This window comes from Megascapheus bottae, chromosome Y (genome assembly GCF_031878675.1).
Source record: "Megascapheus bottae isolate mThoBot1 chromosome Y, mThoBot2.hap1, whole genome shotgun sequence".
Lineage (NCBI taxonomy): Eukaryota > Metazoa > Chordata > Mammalia > Rodentia > Geomyidae > Megascapheus > Megascapheus bottae.
The window spans coordinates 9,124,717-9,148,210 of NC_143548.1; the positions used below are offsets into that span (position 1 = coordinate 9,124,717).

The 23,494-nt window shown below is 36.4% G+C and overlaps 1 protein-coding gene across 1 annotated transcript in view; it reads left to right on the forward strand.

The window, feature by feature from the left end:
- The window catches only part of LOC150040300 (transmembrane protease serine 9-like), a 34,705-nt gene extending 13,816 nt beyond the window's left edge, over window positions 1-20,889 (forward strand). The window contains exons 2-10 of the mRNA XM_090327284.1: window positions 9,327-9,524; window positions 10,233-10,401; window positions 16,071-16,330; window positions 16,505-16,638; window positions 16,736-17,036; window positions 18,311-18,446; window positions 18,783-19,030; window positions 19,604-19,737; window positions 20,504-20,889. Coding sequence (XP_090183410.1) covers window positions 9,327-9,524; window positions 10,233-10,401; window positions 16,071-16,330; window positions 16,505-16,638; window positions 16,736-17,036; window positions 18,311-18,446; window positions 18,783-19,030; window positions 19,604-19,737; window positions 20,504-20,785 — 1,862 coding nt within the window. The 3' untranslated portion in view covers window positions 20,786-20,889. The remainder of the gene's footprint in view (window positions 1-9,326; window positions 9,525-10,232; window positions 10,402-16,070; window positions 16,331-16,504; window positions 16,639-16,735; window positions 17,037-18,310; window positions 18,447-18,782; window positions 19,031-19,603; window positions 19,738-20,503) is intronic.
- Window positions 20,890-23,494: the final 2,605 nt, after the last annotated feature.

Genomic DNA, 23,494 nt, shown 5'->3' on the forward strand with positions numbered 1-23,494 from the left:
TTAAAATTGTTTTTTTCTGTACTGGGTCTTTTATTATTTCATATGAAATTTTGGATTGCCTCTTCTATTTCCCTAAAAAATGACATTGGGATATTGATAGATATTGCACTGAATTTGTAGATAGTCCTTGGCAAGATTGCAGTGTTCACGGTGTTAATTCTTCCAATCTAGGAACCTGGGAGGTTTTTCCATTTCCTCAGCTCTGCTTTAATTTACTCTTTCAGGGTTTTAATGTTTCCATCAAAAAGGTCCTTTACATTCTTAGTTAAGTTAATTCCTAGGTACTTTATTTTCTTTGAGGCTATTGCCAAAGGACTTGCTTCCTCATTCCTCTCACCATGGGCCTAAAAGAAGGCAGTTGATTTTTGAGGGTTTAATTTTATACCCTGCTACATTGCTAAAAATTTGAATCAGCTCAAGCAACTGGGGAGTGGAGTCTATGGGGTTCTTTAAATACAGAATCAGGTCATCTGCATAGTGGGAAAGTTTCACTTCCTCTTTCCCTATTTGGATCCCTTTACGCTTGCTTCTTGCCTTATTGCTTGGGCTGGGGATTCTAATACTATGTTAAAGAGGAGTGGGGAGAGTGGGCATCCTTGTCTCATTCTTGATTTTAGAGGAAATGGCTTTAGCTTTTTGCCATTAAGTATAATGCTAGCTGTGGATTCGTCATACACAGCCTTTATTATACTAAGAAATGTTCCATGAATTCCTAGTTTCTCCAGAGCTTTTAGCATAAAGGGTGTTGGATCTTGTCAAATGCCTTTTCTGCATCTATCGAAACAATCATGTGATTCTTGTTCTTGCTCCTGTTGATGTGTTGAATTATATTAATTGATTTGTGTACGTTGAACCAGCTTTGCCTCCCTGTGATGAATCCTGTTTGATCATAGTGCATCATTTTTTTGATGAGTTGCTGAAGATGTTGGCCAGTATTTTGTTGAGACGTTTTGCATCAATATTCATCAAAGAAATGGCTCTATAGTTCTCTTTCTTTGATGAGTCTCATTTGATTTTGGGATGACGGTTATGGTGGCTTCATAGAATGAGTTTGGCTTCAATTTTCAATTTTGCCTTCAATTTTATTGAAGACCTTGAGGAGTATTGGTGTGAGCTCTGCTTTGAAGGCCTTATAGAATTAAGCTGGGTGGCCATGTGGCCCTGGGCTTTTCTTGGATGGCAGGTCTCTTATTGCCATTTTTATTGCAGTGCTTCAGTCTGTTTAGTTGGATTGGATCTTCTTGTTTCACTGTGGGTATGTTAATATTGGCTAGAAATTCATCCAGATCTTCTAGATTCTCAAATTTGTTAGCATACAGGTTTGAAAGGTATTCCCTTATGATGCTCTGGATCTGGGTAATTTCTGTTGTGATATTTTCATTGTCATCTGTGACTTTGTTTATTTGGGGGTGCTCCCTTCTTTTTTTGGTAAGATTTGCTAAAGGTCTGTCAATTTTGTTAATTTTTTCAAAGAACCAACTCCTAGTTTTGCTGATCCTTTCTACAGTGTTTTTGGACTCCAATTCATTTGATTCTGCTTTGATTTTAATAATTTACTTTCTTCTACTAGGACTGGGGTTGGATTGTTGCTCTTTTTCCAGGAGCTTAACATGTGCCATAAAATTGTTGGTTTCAGATTTTTCCAATTTGCTAATGTAGGCACTCAGTAGTATAAATTTTCTTCTGAGTACTGTAGTTTCTGTGTCCCAAAGGAGCTGGTATTTTGTTTCCTCCTTTCTTTAAATTTCATATAGTGTTGAATTTCTGTTCTGGTCTCCTCAATGACCTACTGGCGATTTAACAATGTGTTGTTTGTTCTCCAGGAATTACCGAGCTCTCATTGGTGGAGATTAAGGTTCAGTTCTAATTTGATGCCCTTGTGGTCTGAGAGAATGCAGTGAATAATTTGTGTTTCTGAATATGTAAAAGTTAGTTTTATGCCCTAAAATATGGTCTATTTTAGAAAATGTTCCATGTGCACCAGAAAAAAGAAACAAATATATATTCTGGTGTTGCTGGGTAGAATAACCTGCAGGTGTCTGTTAGGTCTAGTTGGTCTATGCAGTTGTTCAATTCTGAAGTTTCTCTGTTGAGTGTTTGCCCGGGTGATCTGTCCATAGGTGAGAGTGGTGTGGTGAAGTCACTAACAATCATTGTGTTTCAATCCATGTGTGGTTTTAGTGAAAGTAAAGTTGGCTTGATGAAGTTCAGTGCTCTGGGATTAGGTGTGTAGATATTTAGGATGGATATATCCTCCTGGAGGAGAGATCCCTTTGTTAGTATGCAATAACCTCCTTTGTCTCTTCTCACTACTTTTAGTTTGGAGTTATTTTATCTGTTAGGAGGAAGGTAATTCCAGCCTGCTTATGGGGGGCATTATCTTGACAGATTTTATTCCAACCTCCCACTTTCAAAATATGTTTGATTCTTTTTTTGGGGGGGGGGTCAAGGTGTGTCTCTTGAAGACAGCTGAATACCGAATCTTGCTAGACAGTCTGTGCCATTTAATTAGGGAGTGAAGTCCATTGATATGGAGGGTTAGGACTGAAAATATTTACTGCTTCCTGCCATTTTTTTGTATTGATAGTCGTCCAGTGCAGTTCTGGTTCTTCTGATATTCCCTATGAATTTCTACATTACTTTATTTCATTGAGGAATGATGTTGGGGTATTGATAGGTATCACACTAAATTGTAATGGTATTTGACAATATTGCCATTTTTCCCATGTCAGTCCTCCAAATCCAGACTCATAGGAAGCTTTTCAACTTCCTCAGATATGCTTTAATTTCCTGTTTTAGGTTTTTAAAGATTCCATTTTAGAGGTCCTTCACTTTTTTGTTAATATCTAGGTATTTTGGGAGGCTATTACAAAGGGAGTTGCTTTCCTGATTTCAGCCCCACTCTTCATTGTTGACCTACAGAAAAGACACTGATTTTTGTGGATAAATTTCCTCCCTCATACTTTGCTAAAGTTTTGTACCAGGTCCAGTAACTTGGGAATGGAGTCTAGGGTGTGCTTTAAATATAGGTTCATCTCGTCTGCCTCCTGTCTATTGCTCTTGCTAGGAAATCTAAGACGATATTGGAGAGTAGAAAGAGTAGACATCTTGGTCTTTGTCCTGATTTTAAAGGAAATGGCTAACTTTTTGCTATTGAGTATAATGCTGGCTGTAAGTTTGTCATGCATAGACATTATTATACTGAGGAATGTTTCATCGATTCCTTGTTTCTCCACAGTTTTGATCACAAAAGGGTGTTGGATCTTACCAAATGCCTTTTCTGCATCTATGGTAATGATCATTAGTTCTTGTCCTTCCTCTCATTGATGTGTTGAATATATATAACTGAGTTAAATCATGTGTGATCGTTGCTTCTAATGTGCTATGTTATTTCTCATCTCTTTTGTTGTCCCTTGATAATTCTCTTACCTTATTATCTGGTATAATGTTTATTTGTTCATTTGAAATAGGAAAGGGAAAAAAGATGAAGGGAGAGGGTGGAGAGAGGGAAATGGGGACAAAAACATGAGAAGGTATATCAATGTATGTGAAGTATCGCACCTTCTATCTGGTGAACATAACTGTAACCTTCTATTAATTACAGTAAAAAAAAGAAAGAAGTGAAAATGTCCCTCTTTGAAGATGACATGATTCTGTATTTAAAGAACCCCATAGACTCCACTCCCAAGTTGCTTGAGCCGATTCAAATTTTTGGCAATGTAGCAGGGTGTAAAATTAAACCCTCAAAAATCAACTGCCTTCTTTTAGGCCCATGGTGAGAGGAATGAGGAAGCAATTGGGAAAGCAAGTCCTTTGGCAATAGCCTCAAAGAAAATAAAGTACCTAGGAATTAACTTAAGAATGTAAAGGACCTTTTTGATGAAAACATTAAAACCCTGAAAGAGTAAATTAAAGCAGAACTGAGGAATTGGAAAAGCCTCCCAGGTTCCTGGATTGGAAGAATTAACACCGTGAACATGACAATCTTGCCAAGGGCTATCTACAAATTCAATGCAATACCCATCAATATCCCAATGTCATTCTTTAGAGAAATAGAAGAGACAATCCAGAAAGAACAGTGCAGGAGGAATTTCCATACCAAACTTTAGACTCTTATTACAGAGCTATAGTAACTAAAACAGCTTGGTACTGGCATAAGAATAGGCTTGAGGACCAATGGAACAGAACTGAGGACCCAGATATTAACCCACAGACCTATGGCCACTAATCTTTGAAATGGAGGCAAAAGAATAGAATGGAAGAAAGGCAGCCGCATGAACATATGGTGCCAGCAGAGCTGGTTAAGCACCTGCAAAAAACAAAAGTTGGATCCTTCTTTGTAACCCTACACTAGGATTAACTCCAAATAGATCAAAGACCTTCTAGAGGTAAAAGAAGATATCCTGAAAACTTTACAAGAAGGAATAGGAGATACACTTGGTCTCCTTGACACTGTTTGGAAATTTTTTTAATAAGGACCCAGAAACAGAACAAATTAAAAGAAAGTCTGGATAAGTGAGACTGCATTAGACTCCAGAGCTTCTGTATGGCAAAGGACATAGCCAGCAAACTAAGTAGTAAGCCTACAGAGTTGGAGAAGATTTTCACTAGCCATACAACAGACCAAAACTTCCATATCTAAAATATATCAACAGCTAAAAAATTGAATCACTCCAAAACTAATTTTCAAAGAAACAACCATCTCACTAAAAGATGGGCCATAGACTTAAAGTGAGACTTCTCTGAAGAAGAAAATAAGAATGGCCTGTAGACACATGAAGATATGCTCAACACCTCTGGCCATGAAGAAATGTGAATCAAAACAACTCTAAGATTCCACCTCACTCCAGTTAGAATGCCCAGGATCAAGAAATCCAATAACAATAGATGCTTGCAGGGGATATGTCCAGGAGGGATCACTACTACATTGTGGATGGGAGTGCAAACTCGTTCAACTATTATGGAAAGCAATATGGTGGTTCCTCAAAAGACTAAACATAGAGCTCCCCTATGATCCAGCAATTCCACTCCTTGGCATTTACCAAATCATCCAGAAAAAATGACATACTAAATCCACTAACACAACGATGTTCATTGCAGCACTATTTGCCATAGCAAAGATATGGAACCAACCCAGATTCCTCTCAGTTGATGAGTGAATCAACAAGTTGTGGTATTTATACACAATGGAATTCTTTGCTGCTGTCAGAAAGAACATCATCTCCCCATTTGTAAGGAAATGGAAAGGCATAGAGAAAGTCATATTAAGTGAAGTAAGCAAGACTCAAAGGAACATAGGCTCAATGGTTTCCCTCATTTGTCATAATCAGTAGAAACCTTGGGCTCTCCTAGCAGAGATTTACAATAGAGCAAAATTAGATACATAAGGTCATACAGTATGATGCTAAATGAAAGGGCCTCCAGGATATAGAAACAAAAGCCATATAATGAGTGATTGTTGTTCTTAATAATTTACTATGTATATATCATCTCTTTTGCTATCCCCTGGTTATCTTAGATGGTTACACTATTTTACATTGTTATCTGATACATTGTATATATGTTTATTTGGTTATTTGAAATAGGAGAGAGAAGGGAGAATACAAGATGAGGGGTGGGGATTAGGGGAAGGGAATGGGGACCAAGACATGAGAAAGGGTATCAATGTTTTGCGAAGGAATGCACCTTCTATCTGGTGAATATAATGTAGCCCTTCTCTTAATTACAATAAAAATATATGGAAAAAATAAAAGTATATTGTCTTAAAAAATAAAGAAAACAAACAAGAAAAATACAGTTAACCAGCTTTGCATTCCTGCAATGAGTCCTGTTTAAGCATGCTGTATTTTATATCTACATATATACAAACACATACATATATATATTTTTTTTGTTTTTGCTTTTTTCATGGGTCCGTAGGCCTGAAAGCTGGGCCTGGACACTGTACCTCAGCTCTTCAGATCAATGCTAGCCCCCTACCCCTGAGCCAAAAGCCCATTTCCCATTTTCTAATGATTAATTGGAGATAACAGTCTCTCGGTCTGTAGTGCCCAGGTTGCCTTTGATCTTTGATCTTCAGTTATCAATTTCCTGAGTAGCTAGGATTAGGGGAGTGAGCCACTCTGCCTGGCCTGTATAATATTTTTGATGAGTTGTTGACATCAGTTGTCCAGAAGAAGAAATTTTATGAAGAAATTTTGCGTCCATGTTCATCAAAGAAGTGGGTCTATAGTCCTTTCTTTGGTGGGTATCAATCCGTTTTGCGGATGAGAGACTGGCTTCATACAATCAGTTTGGTAGTGATCTATCACGTTTAATATTATTGAAAAGTTAGAGGAGTATTGGATGGTGCTTTCATTTGAAGGTCTTATAGAATTTGGCTTTGAATCCATCTGGTCCTGGGTTTTGCTTGCATGGGAGTTCTCATTACCATTTCTATTCCCTTACTCAATATGGGTCTATATAGTCGGTTTAAATCTTGTTTGGGTGTGTCAATATTTGCTTGAAATACTTCTATTTCTTCCAGAATCTCAAATTTGTTAGCAAGGTTTACAAACCATTCTTTTACAATGATCTGAATCTTGCTTATTTCTCTACAACAGAAACATTCTCATCTATGATTTTATTTATTTGGATAGATTCTCTTTTGGTAAGGTTTGCTAAGCATCTGTCTATTTTTTTATTTTTTGAATAATTACCTCTGTTTTATTGAGTCTATGTTTTGTTTTGGTTGGTTGTGAAGCTTGAACTCTGGGCCTGGGCATTGTCCCTTAGCTCTTCAGCTCAAGCCTACCACCCTACTCCTTGAGCCACGGCACCACTTCCGTTTCTTTTGTGGTTAATTGGAAATGAGAGTCTCATGGACTTTTGTGGCAGGCTGGCTTTTAATTGGGATCCTGAGATCTCACAATCCTGAGTAGCTAGGAATACAGGTGTGAGCCATCGGCAATTGGCTTATAGTCTTTGTTTTCACTTTTGCAAGTCCTGGGCCTTGCAATCAGGGCATGAGCACTATCCTTGGATTCTCAAGGCTAGAGCTCTACCACTTGAGCCACAACACCACTTCCAGCTTTTTTTCTATGTATATGATACCTAGGAATTTATCCCCAGGTCTTTGTGCATGCTAGGGAAGCACTCTATTACTAGGCCAAATTCCCAGACCTTATGTTTTTTTGTTATTGTTGTTTTTACTCTAATTATTTTAGCCAGTCCTGGGGCTGGAACTTAGAACCTCAGTACCGTCCTTGGATTTTTTTCTCTAGGCTTACATAGTACCACTTGAGCCTCAGCAGCACTTCTGGCTTTTGCTGTATATGTGGTACTGAACCCAAGGCTTCATGCATACTAGGCAAGCACTCTATCATTAGGACTGTTGCTTTAAATTTTCCTCTGAGTACCATTTCAGTTCTCAGTTCCCAGAGGAGGTGATTTTTTTTGTGTTCATTTTTGTTAAATACATAAATGTTTGCTGAATTTCTCTTCTGATCTGTTCTATTCTGATCTCTCCAAGGACCCACAAAGTGTTGTTCAGTATCTCTCAGTTACAGGATTTTCTGCTGGTGTTGAGCTAAAATTTTATTCCATTGCTACCTGAGAGAATGTATGGGATAATTTCAGTATTTCTGAATTCTCACATTTTTGCTTTGTGGCCTAAAATATGATTGATTTTGGAGAATGGTCCATGTACTGCCAAGAAAAAGGTATATGCTAATATTTCTGGGTGAAATATTGTGTTAGTCTATACCGTTGGTTAGTTCTGAACTTTTACAAGTGTTTGCTATGTTTATCCATCCTGGGGATGACAGTGTTATGTTAAAATCCTCAAAGATCAATGTGTTTGGATTTATGTCTTTTGAGTTAAGTAATATTTGAGAAATTTAGGTTCTCCAGGACATGGAATAGATATTTAGGATTGTTGTATCTCTCTGTAGGAGAGATTCCTTTATTGGCCTTCTTTGCCTCTTATAAACTTTAATTCTGAAAGTTTCACCATCAGATTGTGGTTGTGAGTTTTTCTTGTTGTTTTTTTTTTCTGGTTCTGGATCTCCCCTTCCTCCCTCCCTCCCTCCTCCCTCCCTTCCTTCCTTTCTTCCTTTCCTCTTTCCTTCCTTTTTTTCTTCTGTCAAACCTGGGGCTTGCATTTGGGCCTGCATACTACCACTTGAGTCACAGCACCACTTCTGGCCTTTTCTGTGTATATGGTACAGAGGAATTGAACCTAGGACTTCCTGCATGTGAGGCAAGATTTTACCACTAGATCACACTCCTGGCCCCTCCCCACCTTTCTGTTTTGCCAGTCATGTGGGTACTTGGACTCTGGGCTTTGTCCCTGAGCTATTCAGCTCAATGCTAGTGCTCTACCATGTTGAGCCACAATGTAATTCTGGTTTCTAGTGATTGATTGGAGATAACAGTCTCATGGACTTTTGTGCCTGTGCTGGCTTTGAACCACGATCCTGAGATCTTGGCCTCCTGAGTAGCTGGGATTACAGACATGAGCCATAGGTGTACAGTTGTGAGTTTGTTTTTTGTTTTTGTTTTTGTTTTGCCAGTCTTGGGCCTTAAACTCAGGGCCTGAGCACTGTGCTTGGTCTTTCTCAAGGCTCTGCCACTTGAGCCACACTTTCTATGTATATGTGGTACTGCATGCTAGGCAAGCACACTACCACTACACCAAACTCCCGGCCCCCAGTTGTGAGATTTTTATCTTAAGTGGTTAAATCAAAAATATTTCTTCGTGAAAGAACAGATTCGTTCTGTAACACAAGTAGAGATATCATGTACCTAAACTTAGATTAATATATTATCCTTTCCCTCTCCTGTATCTGATAAATTTAGAACCTGAATGAAAACTGAGACAGAAACTTCAAGTCTGATTTCTGATTTTAAGATATGCTTATACAATTGTTGTTTGTGAAACTAAGGCAATTATGAAAACTAATACGTACTAATTCTGTACATCGCTTACTCATGTACATAAATGATTCCTAACCATTATCAGCTTTGTCAAATGGAACAGCTGCCGATCATCTCCAAATCAAAAACATTCTATTAATTGCCTTTCAATCCCAGGGCTTCCTACAACTGGCCAGAAGTTACAACAAAGAAGCCTTGAAATCTGATTTCCCTATTTTATCTTTCTACATTCTTACTTTTTCTTATTTTCATCTTGTTCTTTCCAAACTTATTACAAATTTTTTTCTTATGTGGCCTCTCTCTTCTAATCTCAACCATTTCTTCTAATCATGTTCAGGAACTCTTTTCCTCAAAATGTACTCAAGGTAAAATTTTTATCATACTTTTTTCATTCCTGCATATTTCTTCAGCTACGCTATTAACAAAACCACCTTCCCTGCTGCCTGGCTCTCTAACTGGACTCAACTCGGATCAACCTGTACAACAGCATCTGAAGCATTCAGAACTTAACATTTCCTTGGCTGAGTGTCGCCTAGGTATGGTTTGGAAAGACAAACTCCAGGCTCTCTGGCTTTTTAAAACAGCTATTGTTTCTCATGAGACAACAGGTAAGTTTAATGTATTCATTTGTTTGAGGTATTAACTTGAGTCAAAAGTTCTTCCTGAAGCCAAACATACTAAGAATTTCTACATTAAATGAACAGGATTTTAATCTCACAAGATTAAAATATTAAAAGTTAAAATACTAGCTAGGCACCAGTGGTCCCATGCTAGTTTATCACTAATCTTAGTTTATCACTAATCTGGCATCTGAAGGACATCCCAAGGGGAAAATATGTACTTGAAAAACTCTGTCTCAAAATATAATAACCAAATAGGAAGGCTGGAGGCAGTGTTTGAATGGTGGAGTACCACCCCAGTTACAGAGGAACGTTTAGTTCAGAATCCAACTTTGGTTCAATAGACTGGCTACCATGCGACAGATAGTTTAAATTCTAAGAATGTGATTATTTATCTTATAAGAAAGACCTTTATGTAATGAATGAATAAATCTATCACATTACATACACATTCTTTAAAAATTCCAACTGCTTAGAAATTGTACATTATTCTACTATAGGAAATAACACAGAAGTTTGAAATTACCTTTACAGAGGGAAATAGATATCTTCTGTTATTATTACTGAACTTTGTAGAGAACTAGTAACTTTAAGCATTTCGTCAATGTTGGAAGTGTCACATTTTACTTTTTCTGACTTTTAGCAAAGTCAGAAAAGATGGTAATAATTTTATCCTAATGTGGATTTATTCTACAGAATGTGGATTACGCCCTGGCCTTGTTCCTCACTGTCCCAATTGCTGGGAGGCAGAAATCGGTGAATTCCCCTGGATGGTTTCTGTGCAACTATCTTTCTCCCATTTCTGTGCTGGCTCTATTTTAAATGAACAGTGGATCCTTACCTCAGCAAGATGTGCCAATTTCATGTAAGCCTGAGCAATCATTTCATTTTTTAGATTTCACAATAGCAAGATGATAATGCAAATTATTTAACAACTTCTTTCTCTGAAAAAGGGAGATATTTCCCTTTGTGGATAGATATGAAAACAATGATTCTTATTGTTTTCGAATGTGATCATTTTTATATTTTCTTGCTTAATAAGATATCTCAATATCTGGCAAAAAATATTCCAGACTGGAATGAAGCTCCTCATTTCTTTTCTTCATTTATGCTTAAAATTGTTGACTTATTTTCAGTCATGGGACTTGAACTTTGGGCCTAAGCTCTTCAGTTCAAGGCTACCACCCTTACCCCTTGAGCCATAGTGCCATCTCCAGTTCTCTAGAAGTAAATTTCTGACAAGAATCTCATAGTCCTTAGTGCTGGCTATTTAATTCTTTTTTGTGGGTCACAGTGCTGTCCCTGAAGCACATAGTTGAGTGCTTCAGCTCAAGGCTACTGCTCCTTAAGCCACAGGGCTGGTTTTGAACCATTAATCCTCAGATCTCAGCCTCCTAAGTAGCTAGGATTACAGATGTGAGTCACTGTGCCTGGTTAAAATTGTTGATTCTTTATGGTAGTTTTTGTTTTTTACTTTAAAATTTTTAATGCTCCACAAAAATCACTTTACTGTACATTAACAAAGGAAATGTTCAACCTGAATCAGGAAGCCAATTGTATTCGCAATAGTCTTAAAAAAAACTAAAAATAAAATATCTCACAATCAACATAACCAAGAATGTGAAGGATCACAGGAAAAACTATAAAATTAAGTCTAGGATAGTCTAGCAGAGCCACAGTAACTCAAAACCTCTGTACATATGACCACATAAGATGATGTTAAGTGAAATGAACTCCAAAATCTTTAAACAAAAAGTTTTTCTTTGTGACTGTTTTTGTTCTTTCTTTTTGCCAGTCCTGGGCTTGAGCTCAGGGTTGAGCACCGTCCTTGGGCTTTCTCAAGGCTAGAACTCTACCACTTGAACCACAGCACCACTTCTGGCTTTTTTTTCTATGTATGTGATACTGAGGAATCGACCTTGGCCTTCGTGCATGCTAGACAAGCACTCTACCAATAGGCCAAACTCTCGGCCCCTGTGACTACAAGTTGTTTTTATCATAGTGTGGGAGGTTATGTATTTTTTCTTTGTTTCCCTGTTGTCACTGTATCTGATTTTGGTACCTGGTTTTATATATATATATATATATATATATATATATATATATATATATATATATATATATATATTTGAACTGGGGAAGGGAAAGGGAAAAACAAAATGGTGAGACAAAGGAGAAAGTGGGAACCGATGTAACAGCAATATTCACAAGATAATATGTTGGGGGCAGGGAGTTTGGCCTAGTGGTAGAGTGCTTGCCTAGCATGCACGAAGACCCGGGTTCGATTCTTCGGTACCACATACATAGCAAAAAGCCAGAAGTGGGATATATTTGTATCTGGCTATCTGAAATTGGATAGGGAATGGGGGAAAACAAGATGAGGGGGGGGGAGGGAGGGAAGGGAAATGGGGACCATGACATGTGAAAAGCACCATTTATCTGGCAAATATCATGTAACCTTTCTATTAATTACAATAAAAAATGTATTTAAAAAAAAAGCCAGAAGTGGCGCTGAGGCTCAAGAAGTAGAGTTCTAGCCTTGAGAAAGTCCAAGGACAGTGCTCAGGCCCTGAGCTCAAGCCCAAGACTGGCAAAAAAGAAGATAATATGTTGGAAATGAACTTTACAACTTAGAAAGTCTTGGAGGGAGGAAAAGTGTGAAAAACCAAGGGAGTGGGTAACAACATACAGCAAGAAATGTACTCACTACTTTCCATATGTAACTGTAACCCCTCTGACTATAAAATTAAATGTTGAAAAGAAAAACAGAAAAAATTAAATGAGAAAAGAAAAACAGAAAAAAAGTTTGAAGAAAGAAACCAAAGAAGAAATAAGGAAGTGGTACTTTTAGTCTGACTGAATTGATATTGTGAAGATGGCAAAGCACTCTACAAATTCAATGTTATAATCATCAAAATCCCTATATCATTTTTCACAAAGAGGGAGAAAACAATGCAAAAATTCATATGGAACCATGAAAGACACTAAAATTAAGGTGCTAACATTGAAACAACAGGCCTGATCCAATAATGAGTCCACAGATCAGCAGTCAAAAGATCTGATAAGGGAGCTATAGACTGGAAGAAAGGCAGCCTCTTCAGTAAATGATGCTGGCTAACTGGGACATCTATAAGCAGAAAACAGAAACAGAATCCATATGTATAAGCCTGAATCAATATCAATACAAAATGGATAAGACTTCAATGTAAGATCAAAAACTGTGAAACTATTTCAAGTAGGACTAGGAGAAACATTAGGAATCCTTGATGTAGGCAGGAATCATCTGAGAAATGATTCAGAAACACAGTATATCTGGAATATGTGCTAAATGGAACTGCATCAAATTAAAGAAGATTTTGCATAACAAAACAGTCAACAAGCTGAAAGATAGTCTACAGAATGACACCAGACAATACCATAATTTTGAAAGCATACAGAGAGGTTAAGAAACTGAACCATCGAAGAGTCAATGCCATTAATAAATGGGCAACTGAACTAAATAGAAGCTTCCCCAATGAAGTTAAAATGCCCAACAGACAACAATCATTCATTATATGGCTTTTGTTTCAATATCCTGGAGGTCCTTTCAATTAGCTTCATACTATATGGTCTTAGGTATCAAAGTTTTGCTCTATTGTAGATCTCTGCTATGACTATGACAAAGGAGGGCATTTATTTTTGCTCTTTTATTTATTTATTTATTTATTTATTTATTTATTTATTGTATTTAATAAAAGGGTTACATGATATTTGCCAGATAGAAGGTGCATTAATTCACATACGTTGATACCCTTTCACATGTCTTGGTACCCATTACCCTCCCCACCACCCCTCCACCCGTCTTGGTTTTCCCCCCTTCCCTATCAAATTTCAAATAACCAAATACAAATAAATTCAATATATCAGATAACAAAGTGAGATACTGTAACAATATGAGATACCCAAGGGACAGCAAAGGAGACGAGAGATAACATAGTACATTAAGGACAACAATCATTCATTATATGGCTTTTGTTTCAATATCCTGGAGGTCCTTTTAATTAGCTTCATACTATATGGCCTTATGTATCAAGGTTTTGCTCTCTTGCAGAGCTCTGCTAGTAGAGCCCAGGGTTTCTACTGATTATGACAAATGAGGGAAACCATTGAGCTAAGTTCCTTTGAGTTTGGCTTACTTCACTTAATATGATTTTTTCTAAGTCTTTCCATTTCTTAACAAATGGGGCGATGTCATTCTTTCTGACAGCAGCATAGAATTCCATTGTGTACAAATACCACAACTTGCTCATCCACTCTATGTTATCTCTCTTCTCCTTTGCTGTCCCTTGGGTATCTCATATTGTCACAGTATCTCACTTGGTTATCTGACATATTGAATTTATTTGTATTTGGTTATTTGAAATTTGATAGGGAAGGGGGGAAAACCAAGACAGTGGAAGGGTGGGGGGGGGAGGGTAATGAGTACCAAGACATGTGAAAGGGTATCAATATATGTGAATTAATGCACCTTCTATCTGGCAAATATCATGTAACCTTTTTATTAAATACAATAAAAAATAAATAAATAAAAGCAAAAAAATGCCCAACAGACATAGAGAAAAGTGTTTTAACATCTCATGTCTGCAATGCTAGCTACTTGAGAGGTTAAGATTGGAAAATAATGGTTCATATTCAGCCCAGATATAAAAATCCTTGAGACTTACCTCCATTTTCAAACTATCAAAAAATGCTGGAAGTGGCACTGTGGCTCAAGTGGTGGAATGCTAACCTTGAGCCACAGAACTGGCACACACACACAGACACACACACATGCACACACACACAGATGCACAGAAATGCAAATCAAAATAAAAAATGCACCAACATTATACTTCAACCCACTGAGAATGGCCATCATCAGTCATACAAACAGTAAACGTTGCTTGTACTAATCTGGGTAAAAAGAAACCCTAATACCCTGTTGATAGAAATTTAAACCTGGTCAACCACTTTGGAAGGCAGTCTGTTGGTTCTTCAAAACAACTAACCATAGAGCCACTCTATAATCCAACAATTCCACATTTGGACATTTATCCAAAGAAATACAAATTATGATACAGTAAAGCTATGTTCATCATAGCACTTTCCCATAGTCAAGGTTTGAAATCACTCGATATGCTCCTCAATGAGTGAGTGGATCAAGAAAATGTGGCATATACACACAATAAAATTTACTCATCCATTAAAAACAGTATTGGGTCATTTCTAGAAAATAAATGAGGTTAAGTGAAGTCAGGCCCAGAGAAACAAAGGATACCTATTTTCTCATATATGTGCAATGTTAGAAATTAATTTATAACTATGTAAGGAAAGACCTAAAGGTAGTAGGGAAATATACTGAAATATGGTAGAAAGAGGAGAAAACTTATTTTTAATTCTTTAGAAAGGCTATGTTATTGACCAAAAACAAAGAGAAAAACACAAAACCACCAGGAAACAGGAACTCACAACTTTGGGTGAGTTCAAAATAATAAAAAATATTTTAAGAATAATGTGGATTCAGTATAAATGGTGGTATTTAGCTTGAATTTTGGTATTTTCTAAGGATGTACTAGATAGTATAGTGTGTATTTTATGATGCTGATCAGTGGTAGAAAGTGGTAATCACTTGACTAAATATCTGTATGGTATAACTTTCTACGATTGGGATTGATTGCATTTTCAGCTACTTTTAACGTATAATGTCTCGATCAAACTAAAATCCCCCAAAGAAAGGATATCTCATTGGAATCATTTTTATTGTTTACTTTCTGTGGGTTGTGGGGCTTGAACTCAGGCCCTGAGCACTGTCCCTGAGCTTGTTGCACTCAAGGTTAGCACTCTGAGCGATAGTTCCACTTGCAGTTTTCTGGTGGTTAACAGGAGAAAACTCTCATGGACTTTCCTGCCCAGGCTGGCTTTGAACTGTAATCCTTCTTTCTCAGTCTGCTGAGCCACCTCCGATCTTACTACATTTTGATGATATCATGCTTCTTGTCCTTAAAATTCAATGTGTGTTACTCAATATATATTGTTCAATGTATATTACTATTATGCAGCTCAGAGATTTTTGGTACACATTCAAGTTTTCTTTCAGCAGAGTCATAAAATTACAGAAAGGGACTAATTCTTTGAAGTTTTTACACATGCATAGTAGTATATTTTAATACCTACTTTGTAGGATTCAATTGACCAGTACCTCATTTGTGAAGGTCTGTATATTAATTATTAATAGTAAATATAACTATTGATGATTAATACTATAACTAGTCATGATTACAATAATTTAAGTTGCAAATTTTTATAAGGTGATTATCATATTTACTTCCTCATTTGTGAATATTATAATACTATGATATTAAGAATACTATCCTATGTACCTCATGTATGTATTGACAACAAATAAAGACTCAACATGGATTTCATTTGATTCGTGTGAGTGTTTTATTTCATTTTCACACTGAATTGTTAAAATCATAAAACTCTTAATGATAGTTGTTCTTTTTCCCCTTCCAGAAAAAGCTCTGAAGCCTTGGCTTTGGTTCAAGTGGGCCTTATTGATCTACAAGACACAGCTCAAGCTCAGACTGTTGGCATTCACCGTGCCATGCCTTATCTGGGTCCAACAGGACCTTTAGGACCTGGATTGATCTTCTTGAAGCAGCCAATAAATTTCCAACCCCTGGTGCTTCCTATTTGCCTAGAAGAAAGTCCAGAACAAGTGAGAAATATACAACTATATGACTGCTGGTTACCTAGTTGGTCGCTAATGAGGGGTAAGTAAAGAAGGCACTAGGGCAGAACAGGAGGATATGCTTATCTTCTGAATACCTGAGCATATGTGCTACATTTCTCCAAAGCAAAAACAAAAGAAGAATAAAAACAAAATCAAGAATGACAGAAACAAAACCAAAGCCAGCAAATAACTTCTCTTTTCTGTTTTCCTTCAGGAAGTCCAGGAATTTTGCAAAAAAGACACCTAAGCATCCTGCGAGTCATCTCTTGTGCTCAGTTCTGGCCTACAATGAATGAATTTACTTTCTGTGTGGAGGCTAAGAAGGCTATGGGGGAGGCTGGCTGTAAGGTGAAAACATTGATACAAAGGAACAGTCACCAACAATAAGTTATATTCTAACACTGATTAGATTATCAATCAATATTCTATTCCTTTTTTCTTACAGGGTGACTTGGGAGCACCACTGGTATGCCACATACAGCAAAAGGACACCTGGGTGCAGGTGGGAATTTTGAGCCACTTTGATGAGCACTGCAGAAAGCCCTATGTATTCAGCCAAGTGAATCCTTTCATTTTCTGGCTCCAAGGAGTTACACGGCCTAGCCATGCACCCTGGTCCCAGCAAGAACCCCTAATTACCTCTGTCTCCATTGCTCTTCCAGTCACTACTCCTAAAAATGCTTCAACTTTTACCTCTACTACAGCTTTCATTCAGCCACACTTCATCTCCCTGCCACAGCCGCAGAGTAAGGTCCAAGAATATAATGCTAATAGGAGGTATGATAAGGAAATTAAGGGGAATGGAAATAGAAAAGAAGGGGAAAGAAAGGTACCTTTTGAGAGAAAAAATGTGTGTTTGTATTCACCAAGTCACTAGAATTATTTGCCTTTATTTCCAAAGGCATATCATAAAGCAGGTTCTTATTGCTCCTCTAGTATAGATGATAATGGTTAATATTAGAATCTTTAGTGGTTACTCTGAGAAACAGCAAATGAGACTTTACCCAATTGTTAGGAGAACTAAAATTCTTGAGTTTAGTTTAGGGGATTGTGTATTATATTTCTTGACTATTACAAAACCTGTCACAGTATCATTAGTGACAGTTTGACATTACCTACTCTTCCTTGTCTACATAGAAAATATCTAGTGCACTTATTACATATTCACTTAATGTATTTTATTCTTATGTTTTATCACCATGCTTATTGAGAATAAATTGTTTCTGAAGGCCTTCAGAGATACATTTAATAAGGAAATCTTACTGTAGATATTGGTTATTTTTCCAATTTCAGCTATATTTCTTCATTCCTTTTTTTTGCCAGTCCTGGGCTTGAGCTCAGGGCGTGAGCACTGTCTTTGGACTTTCTTAAGGCAAGAGCCCTACCGTTTGAGCCTCAGCACCACTTCTGGCTTTTTTCTATGTATGTGGTACCGAGGAATTGAACCTGGATCTTCGTGCATGCTAGGCAAGCTCTCTATCACTAGGCCGAACTCCCGGCCTCTTTATTCCTTTTATAGACATTTCTTTTTTAATACATAATGTACTAAGCAGCATTGCTTTAACTCATATTCAAAGAACTCTGAGATAGTTTGTCCAACTTTTATATCTAAATATTCTACTTAATATTTGATATAACAATAGAAATTTAAATTTAGTAAACAGTCTCTTTCAGTTCAAATGAAAGGGCATTATTTCAACATTTTATTTGTTTCTTTAATATTTTCCAATCAACATATTCTTCATTGTCATGAAATTTGTCTAAGTGAACTAATGAGGCTAAACCACCTAAAATTTAAGTAGGTGTTATTATGGAAGAAACTGCCATAGTTCTTAATATTTTCACTAACAAATATGTTACTTGGGCAATAATTAAATAATAAAAAGATAAAATTTCAAATGTCAAAAATTTACATGTCCAACTGGTTATCATTAAAAATGTGCAAGATGGCTCACATATAAACATTTCAACCAAATTTTCTCTTACAGTTTTGCATTTTTAATTATTTTACTTTTGTCAGCTTTGGCAGATCATATTTCGATTCGATATACTATGCCTTGGCAGGCTATGATTATCAGCTGTGGTAGTCAGATCTGCAGTGGATCCGTACTTAGCAGCTCTTGGATTCTCACTGCTGCCCACTGCGTCCGAAATATGTACGTTTATGTCCTATCTCTTTCTGTACAATGTTTTATATTAATGTATTAACTTCAAAGTCATTTGAGGAAAATTTTATTGGGAAGTCACTTGATTTCTACATCATGTGTTCCCATTGCATCTTTGCTTTGGGCTAAACATGAGTGGCACAGGATGATTTGCTCAGCTAGAGTTCTTGTAATTAATTGCCATGCACTTCTATTGCCTATGTAGTCCTTGTAGGACTACAACAAAGCATATGTACCATAATTTTATAAAATGAATGAATGAGCAAAATGTGTTTTGGAAGAGTCTACTGTCTATCGTGATTTAATAATGCCTACCTATCCCTACAGGAATCCAGAAGACACTATTGTAATATTGGGTCTTCGGCACCCTGGTGCACCTCTGAGAGTTGTCAAAGTGACTACTATTCTACTTCATGAGAGGTTCCGGTTAGTGAGTGGCACAGCAAGAAATGATCTCGCTTTAGTGCTGCTGCAAGAGAGTCAAAATTCCATTCAAATATCAGCACCTTTGGGCCATCTGAAGAACCTGAATAATTCAGAATGCTGGCTGTCTGGGCCACAAATTCTCAAACCAGGTTAGTGTTTGTTTTCTGTATTCTGAGTTGTTTTAAAATAAGGACTGCACATTCTGCATTAGTAATTTTAAGATTTTCCTCTAAATTAGGCACCTACCCTGAAATGTATTTTGTTTTATAGTATGATGGTTTTAATGATCACTAGATAGTACTTTTTGAGATCAAAAGAAATCATTGGAAGAATATTTATATCTTTGTGCAGACAAAGGTTAGAATCAAGGTAGAGATGCTTAATCTTCTGACTCTGCTTTAAGTTGGGTTTAAAAAAACACCTATAAGGTTTTAGTCCTTATTTATTACTTCTACACGACTGGAAGATAAAAGTGACTTGGAATTTATACTTTGGAAAAGCAAAATGGTCATTGTTTTTGGAGATGTGAACTGTAAAATAATTAGATTCGTTAACAAAGTAATCTGAAAAGAATTCAAGAAAATTAGGAGTAAGAAGCTAAAAAAATCAGATACTGTAGCATTACATAGGTAGAAGTATCCATGGTAATAGAAGTTATTACTTAAAGATTTTCTGATTCAATAAACCTACATATCTGAAAATGTGTATATTATTATTTTTAGGAGAGACAGATGAGAATCCAGAAATATTACAAATGCAGGTAATGGGAGCTTCAAACTGTGCTCACCTCTACCCTGACATAGGAAGTTCTATTATTTGCTTCACCACCCATGCCAAAGGTCATGACCCCAATTTGGTGAGTAAATGTTTCATTTGACTTCCTTTTTGCACTCAAAGAATGAAAAAATTTATAAAATGGTTTCTCAGTATAAAGATAAGTCACTATCCTTAAATAATATATATTATAAGTACTGTTATTCAGCTTTTAATAATAACCATACTCCGGTAATATGTTCAAATGGTAGGACAAACTGCTTCAAAACTTTGTCTCTAATCTCTAGTATATCTGTCACATGATAATATATATTCATGTTGGCCAAGTACTTTCCAAATAGTTTAGGCTTTTTAAAAAAATCTTCCCTGTAATAATGCAGCCTGTTTTCTTCTTTTTCTTTTATTTTATGATTTTTGTGTTAATTTTGGGCTATAAGCCCTGGACCTCATGTTGTTTTTTTCCACTCACAACTGTGGCTGAGCCATGCCTCCATTTCCTACTCTGCTTTGCTCTCATCCTCCATGATCTGGAGATAAGATACTCTTAGATTTGTCTCAGCCTTGAATGGGCTAGGCTTACAGGCAAGCACCACTAATGCTCAGCATCCTTTTGGGTTTTCTTCTTTTAAGGTTTAGTAAGCCTAATCTGTTTTATTTCTCCATTTGTAAAAACATTAAATGTTCACCACCATCCTTTTCATCATATTGGTTGGAACAGTTTTGGTGATAAGAATGAAATTATTTTTCTACTGTATCTTACATCTATATATTTAATGAACACTTATATAATCTAAAAAATAATAATAATGGACTGTGACTTTAACCTTACTCTATACTTGACTCCACAGGAGCCAGTGAATCCAGGCAGTGCTGTTATGTGCAGACCAATCTATGGCAATGGCAAATGGAGACAGATAGGCTTCACCAGTCTCAAGTCTCTAGCTACCATAGTAAGCCCACACTTCTCCTGGATTATATCCACTACAGAAAAAGCAGGCCACCCTCTAAATCTGGCTGTCATGCCATGGATGGAAAAGGCCAGCTCTTCTTGTCTCCTTAAACATGCAACCAAATTGTTACTTTCTTTAGTAATTATTATTGTTGCCCAAAATTTTTTGTGGTTCAAGTAAGAGAGCAAGCAGCACATATCATGGTATCATTTTAGAAAAGACACTAGAACATCAGAGAAAATACTGGAATATGCTATATAGAATCTCCTAAAATATTATTTGAATAAACAGTCATTCCCTCAGAAATTACTGCCTTATGTATATTTACTATCTTAACTGGTTAGTGGTATATTCATTTCAAAAATGTCTGTGCTTAATAAAAAAAATAGGTGTGGCTTGCCAGTAAAATAAAATGTTTACAAACATAGAAAATAAAATAATTTGACATTTTTCAATATCTCTACATTTGAATGGTTAATTTTTAGATTAATAACCCATAAAATCTTTTACAAGAAACATATTTCCCCTATGAACGTAGAATGTTTTACTCCTTAAATATTTATAAATACTTTAGTTCAAGTAATATAAAATCATCAGTACAGGGGCCAGGACTGTGGTAATGGGATAGAGTGCTTGCTTACCATGCTCAAAGCCCTGGATACCACAAACACGGAAAGAGATGCACATGGTCCTGTGGCTCAAATGGCAGAATGTTAGGGTCCAAGGAAAGTGTGCAGGTCTTGAGTTCAATCCTCAGGACTGGCAAAAACAACAACAACAATAACAAAAAAAAACATCAGTATGACTTGGAGAAGACAACTGAATATTCCAAAGACAAAAATCAATATATCCCAGTAACTGCAAAATAATTATGATCCTATTAGTTCATATTAACAACAATGAAAATTTCCATCACATTAACTAGCACATTGGTACCTTCTTCAGTTTCTGCAGTGGCTAAAATCCATTTTTAAGAGTTCCTAAGCTTTATTGTCAAGTCTGAGGCTTGTACTCTGGGTCTCAAACTCTTATTGAGACATGATTACCACTTGAGACATGATTCTAGTCTAGTGTTTGCTAGTTAATCAGAATGACTTAAATTCTTCTGCCTATTTAAATGGTGAACTGATCTCAGCCCCCAGAGTAGCTAGGATTAGAAGCATTGAAGTGAATCTCTGGAGAATGCTGAGGCTGACACATTTTTTTTTTTACTGATGTCTTTCATGTATCACTGATTTTGAAAGTGGATGAAGAACTTCCTTCGATTCTTAAGAAACTAATTGAGGCTGGCTGATAGAAGATGATGATCCTAAAATGTCATTGGTTCAGTTGAAGTATGATCATGTTCTACAAAGTAGGAGATGTCTCTTTCAGTTCTTTTTCAAGCATGCCTTGATGTAAAGACTAGTTTCATGGGTCTTCCTTGAGGATTTCAATTCATATACAAATTTCTCATATATTTTGTGATAAACCATTTGGAATCTGAATACTTAGGAAACAGAGATTGGGAAGATTCCAGTCTGAGGGCATCCTATTGTTGTGCATCCTCCCAAACACTATGTCAGTAGTCAGTGGTGCCAAGTTTCTCTCCTTCAAGCTGCATAGGGATGATAGGTAAGATTGTGGGTCAGGCATAGATGGGCAGACATTTATCTTAATAGGAGGAGCATGTGGCATATACTTATTACCCCAGCTATGACAGTACAGATAAAGTATAGGCCTGAGCAAAAAGGAGAAATCCTATCTCAAAAATAACCCATGTTAAAAAAGTACAGAACTTAAAAACATAAATCAGCATTAAAATAGTTGCCTAACAAGGCCAGATTCAAACACTAGAAACCACATGTATTTCCATGAAGTACTTTAACAGCTATTTTGAATATTAGAATTATATGTAGCTATATTAGAAATATTTTTTTCTGGGGTGGTAAGATTAAAGGTGTTTTATCTTCTATGTAATACTGCATTGTCCAAAGAGATTCTTTTATCAGAGGGTAGCCTATGATATTCCCATTACAAAACATTTTTCACTAAAACAATACAATAGGTAGAAAACAATATACAATATCAAGTTTGCTTTAAGTCTGAGTTATTTCCCTGAGTTTTGTCTAGGACATATCTAAATAATGAGAAAATATGATGTAATCTCTAGGTGGTACACACACACAGTGAGACATCCACACTTGCATAGCAAGTACAACATCAAGTAAATGTTGACTTTTTTTTTTGCGGGGGAAGGAAGGTCCTGGGGCTTGAACTCTGGACCTGGGCACTGTTATTAAGCTCTTCAGCTCAATGCTACCTAACCCTTGAGTCACAGCCCCACTATAAACATTCTATACAGTGAAACCAAAGAGGAATATTCCTAGGTGAGGATCACAAGGGCTCAATAGCTATGTGCATAAAATGAAGCTTATCAAAATGAACTCCAAGAAATGGAAATAAGGGACTTTTTAAATTTAACTTTTTTGTGTTTGTTTTTGTCTATCCCCTTTTGTGAGTTTTTATTTTTTTAATTTCTGTGCCTTTTCCCATATATTGTAAGTTTATCTCATTTGGGGAGAGGTGGGGAGGTCCATAAATGGTGGATAAAATAGAGAACTGACAGCAGCTAAAGATACCCCTTAGACACTATGTTAAAAATGAACTAACTTGGAAGGAGTAACTGTGTTCGAAAAGAATTATGCTCATTAGCTTACTTCTATAATTCTAACCCCTCTGTATATCACCTTCACAATAAAATTAAATTAAATTAAAAAACAAAATCTTTTGACATTCTGGTATCAATGGTACCCATATATACTTTAGCTAAATTCTACTTTTGATTATCTTTGTATATCTACATACTTCACGAATCACAATTCATTAATATCTTCCTTACATATGGAA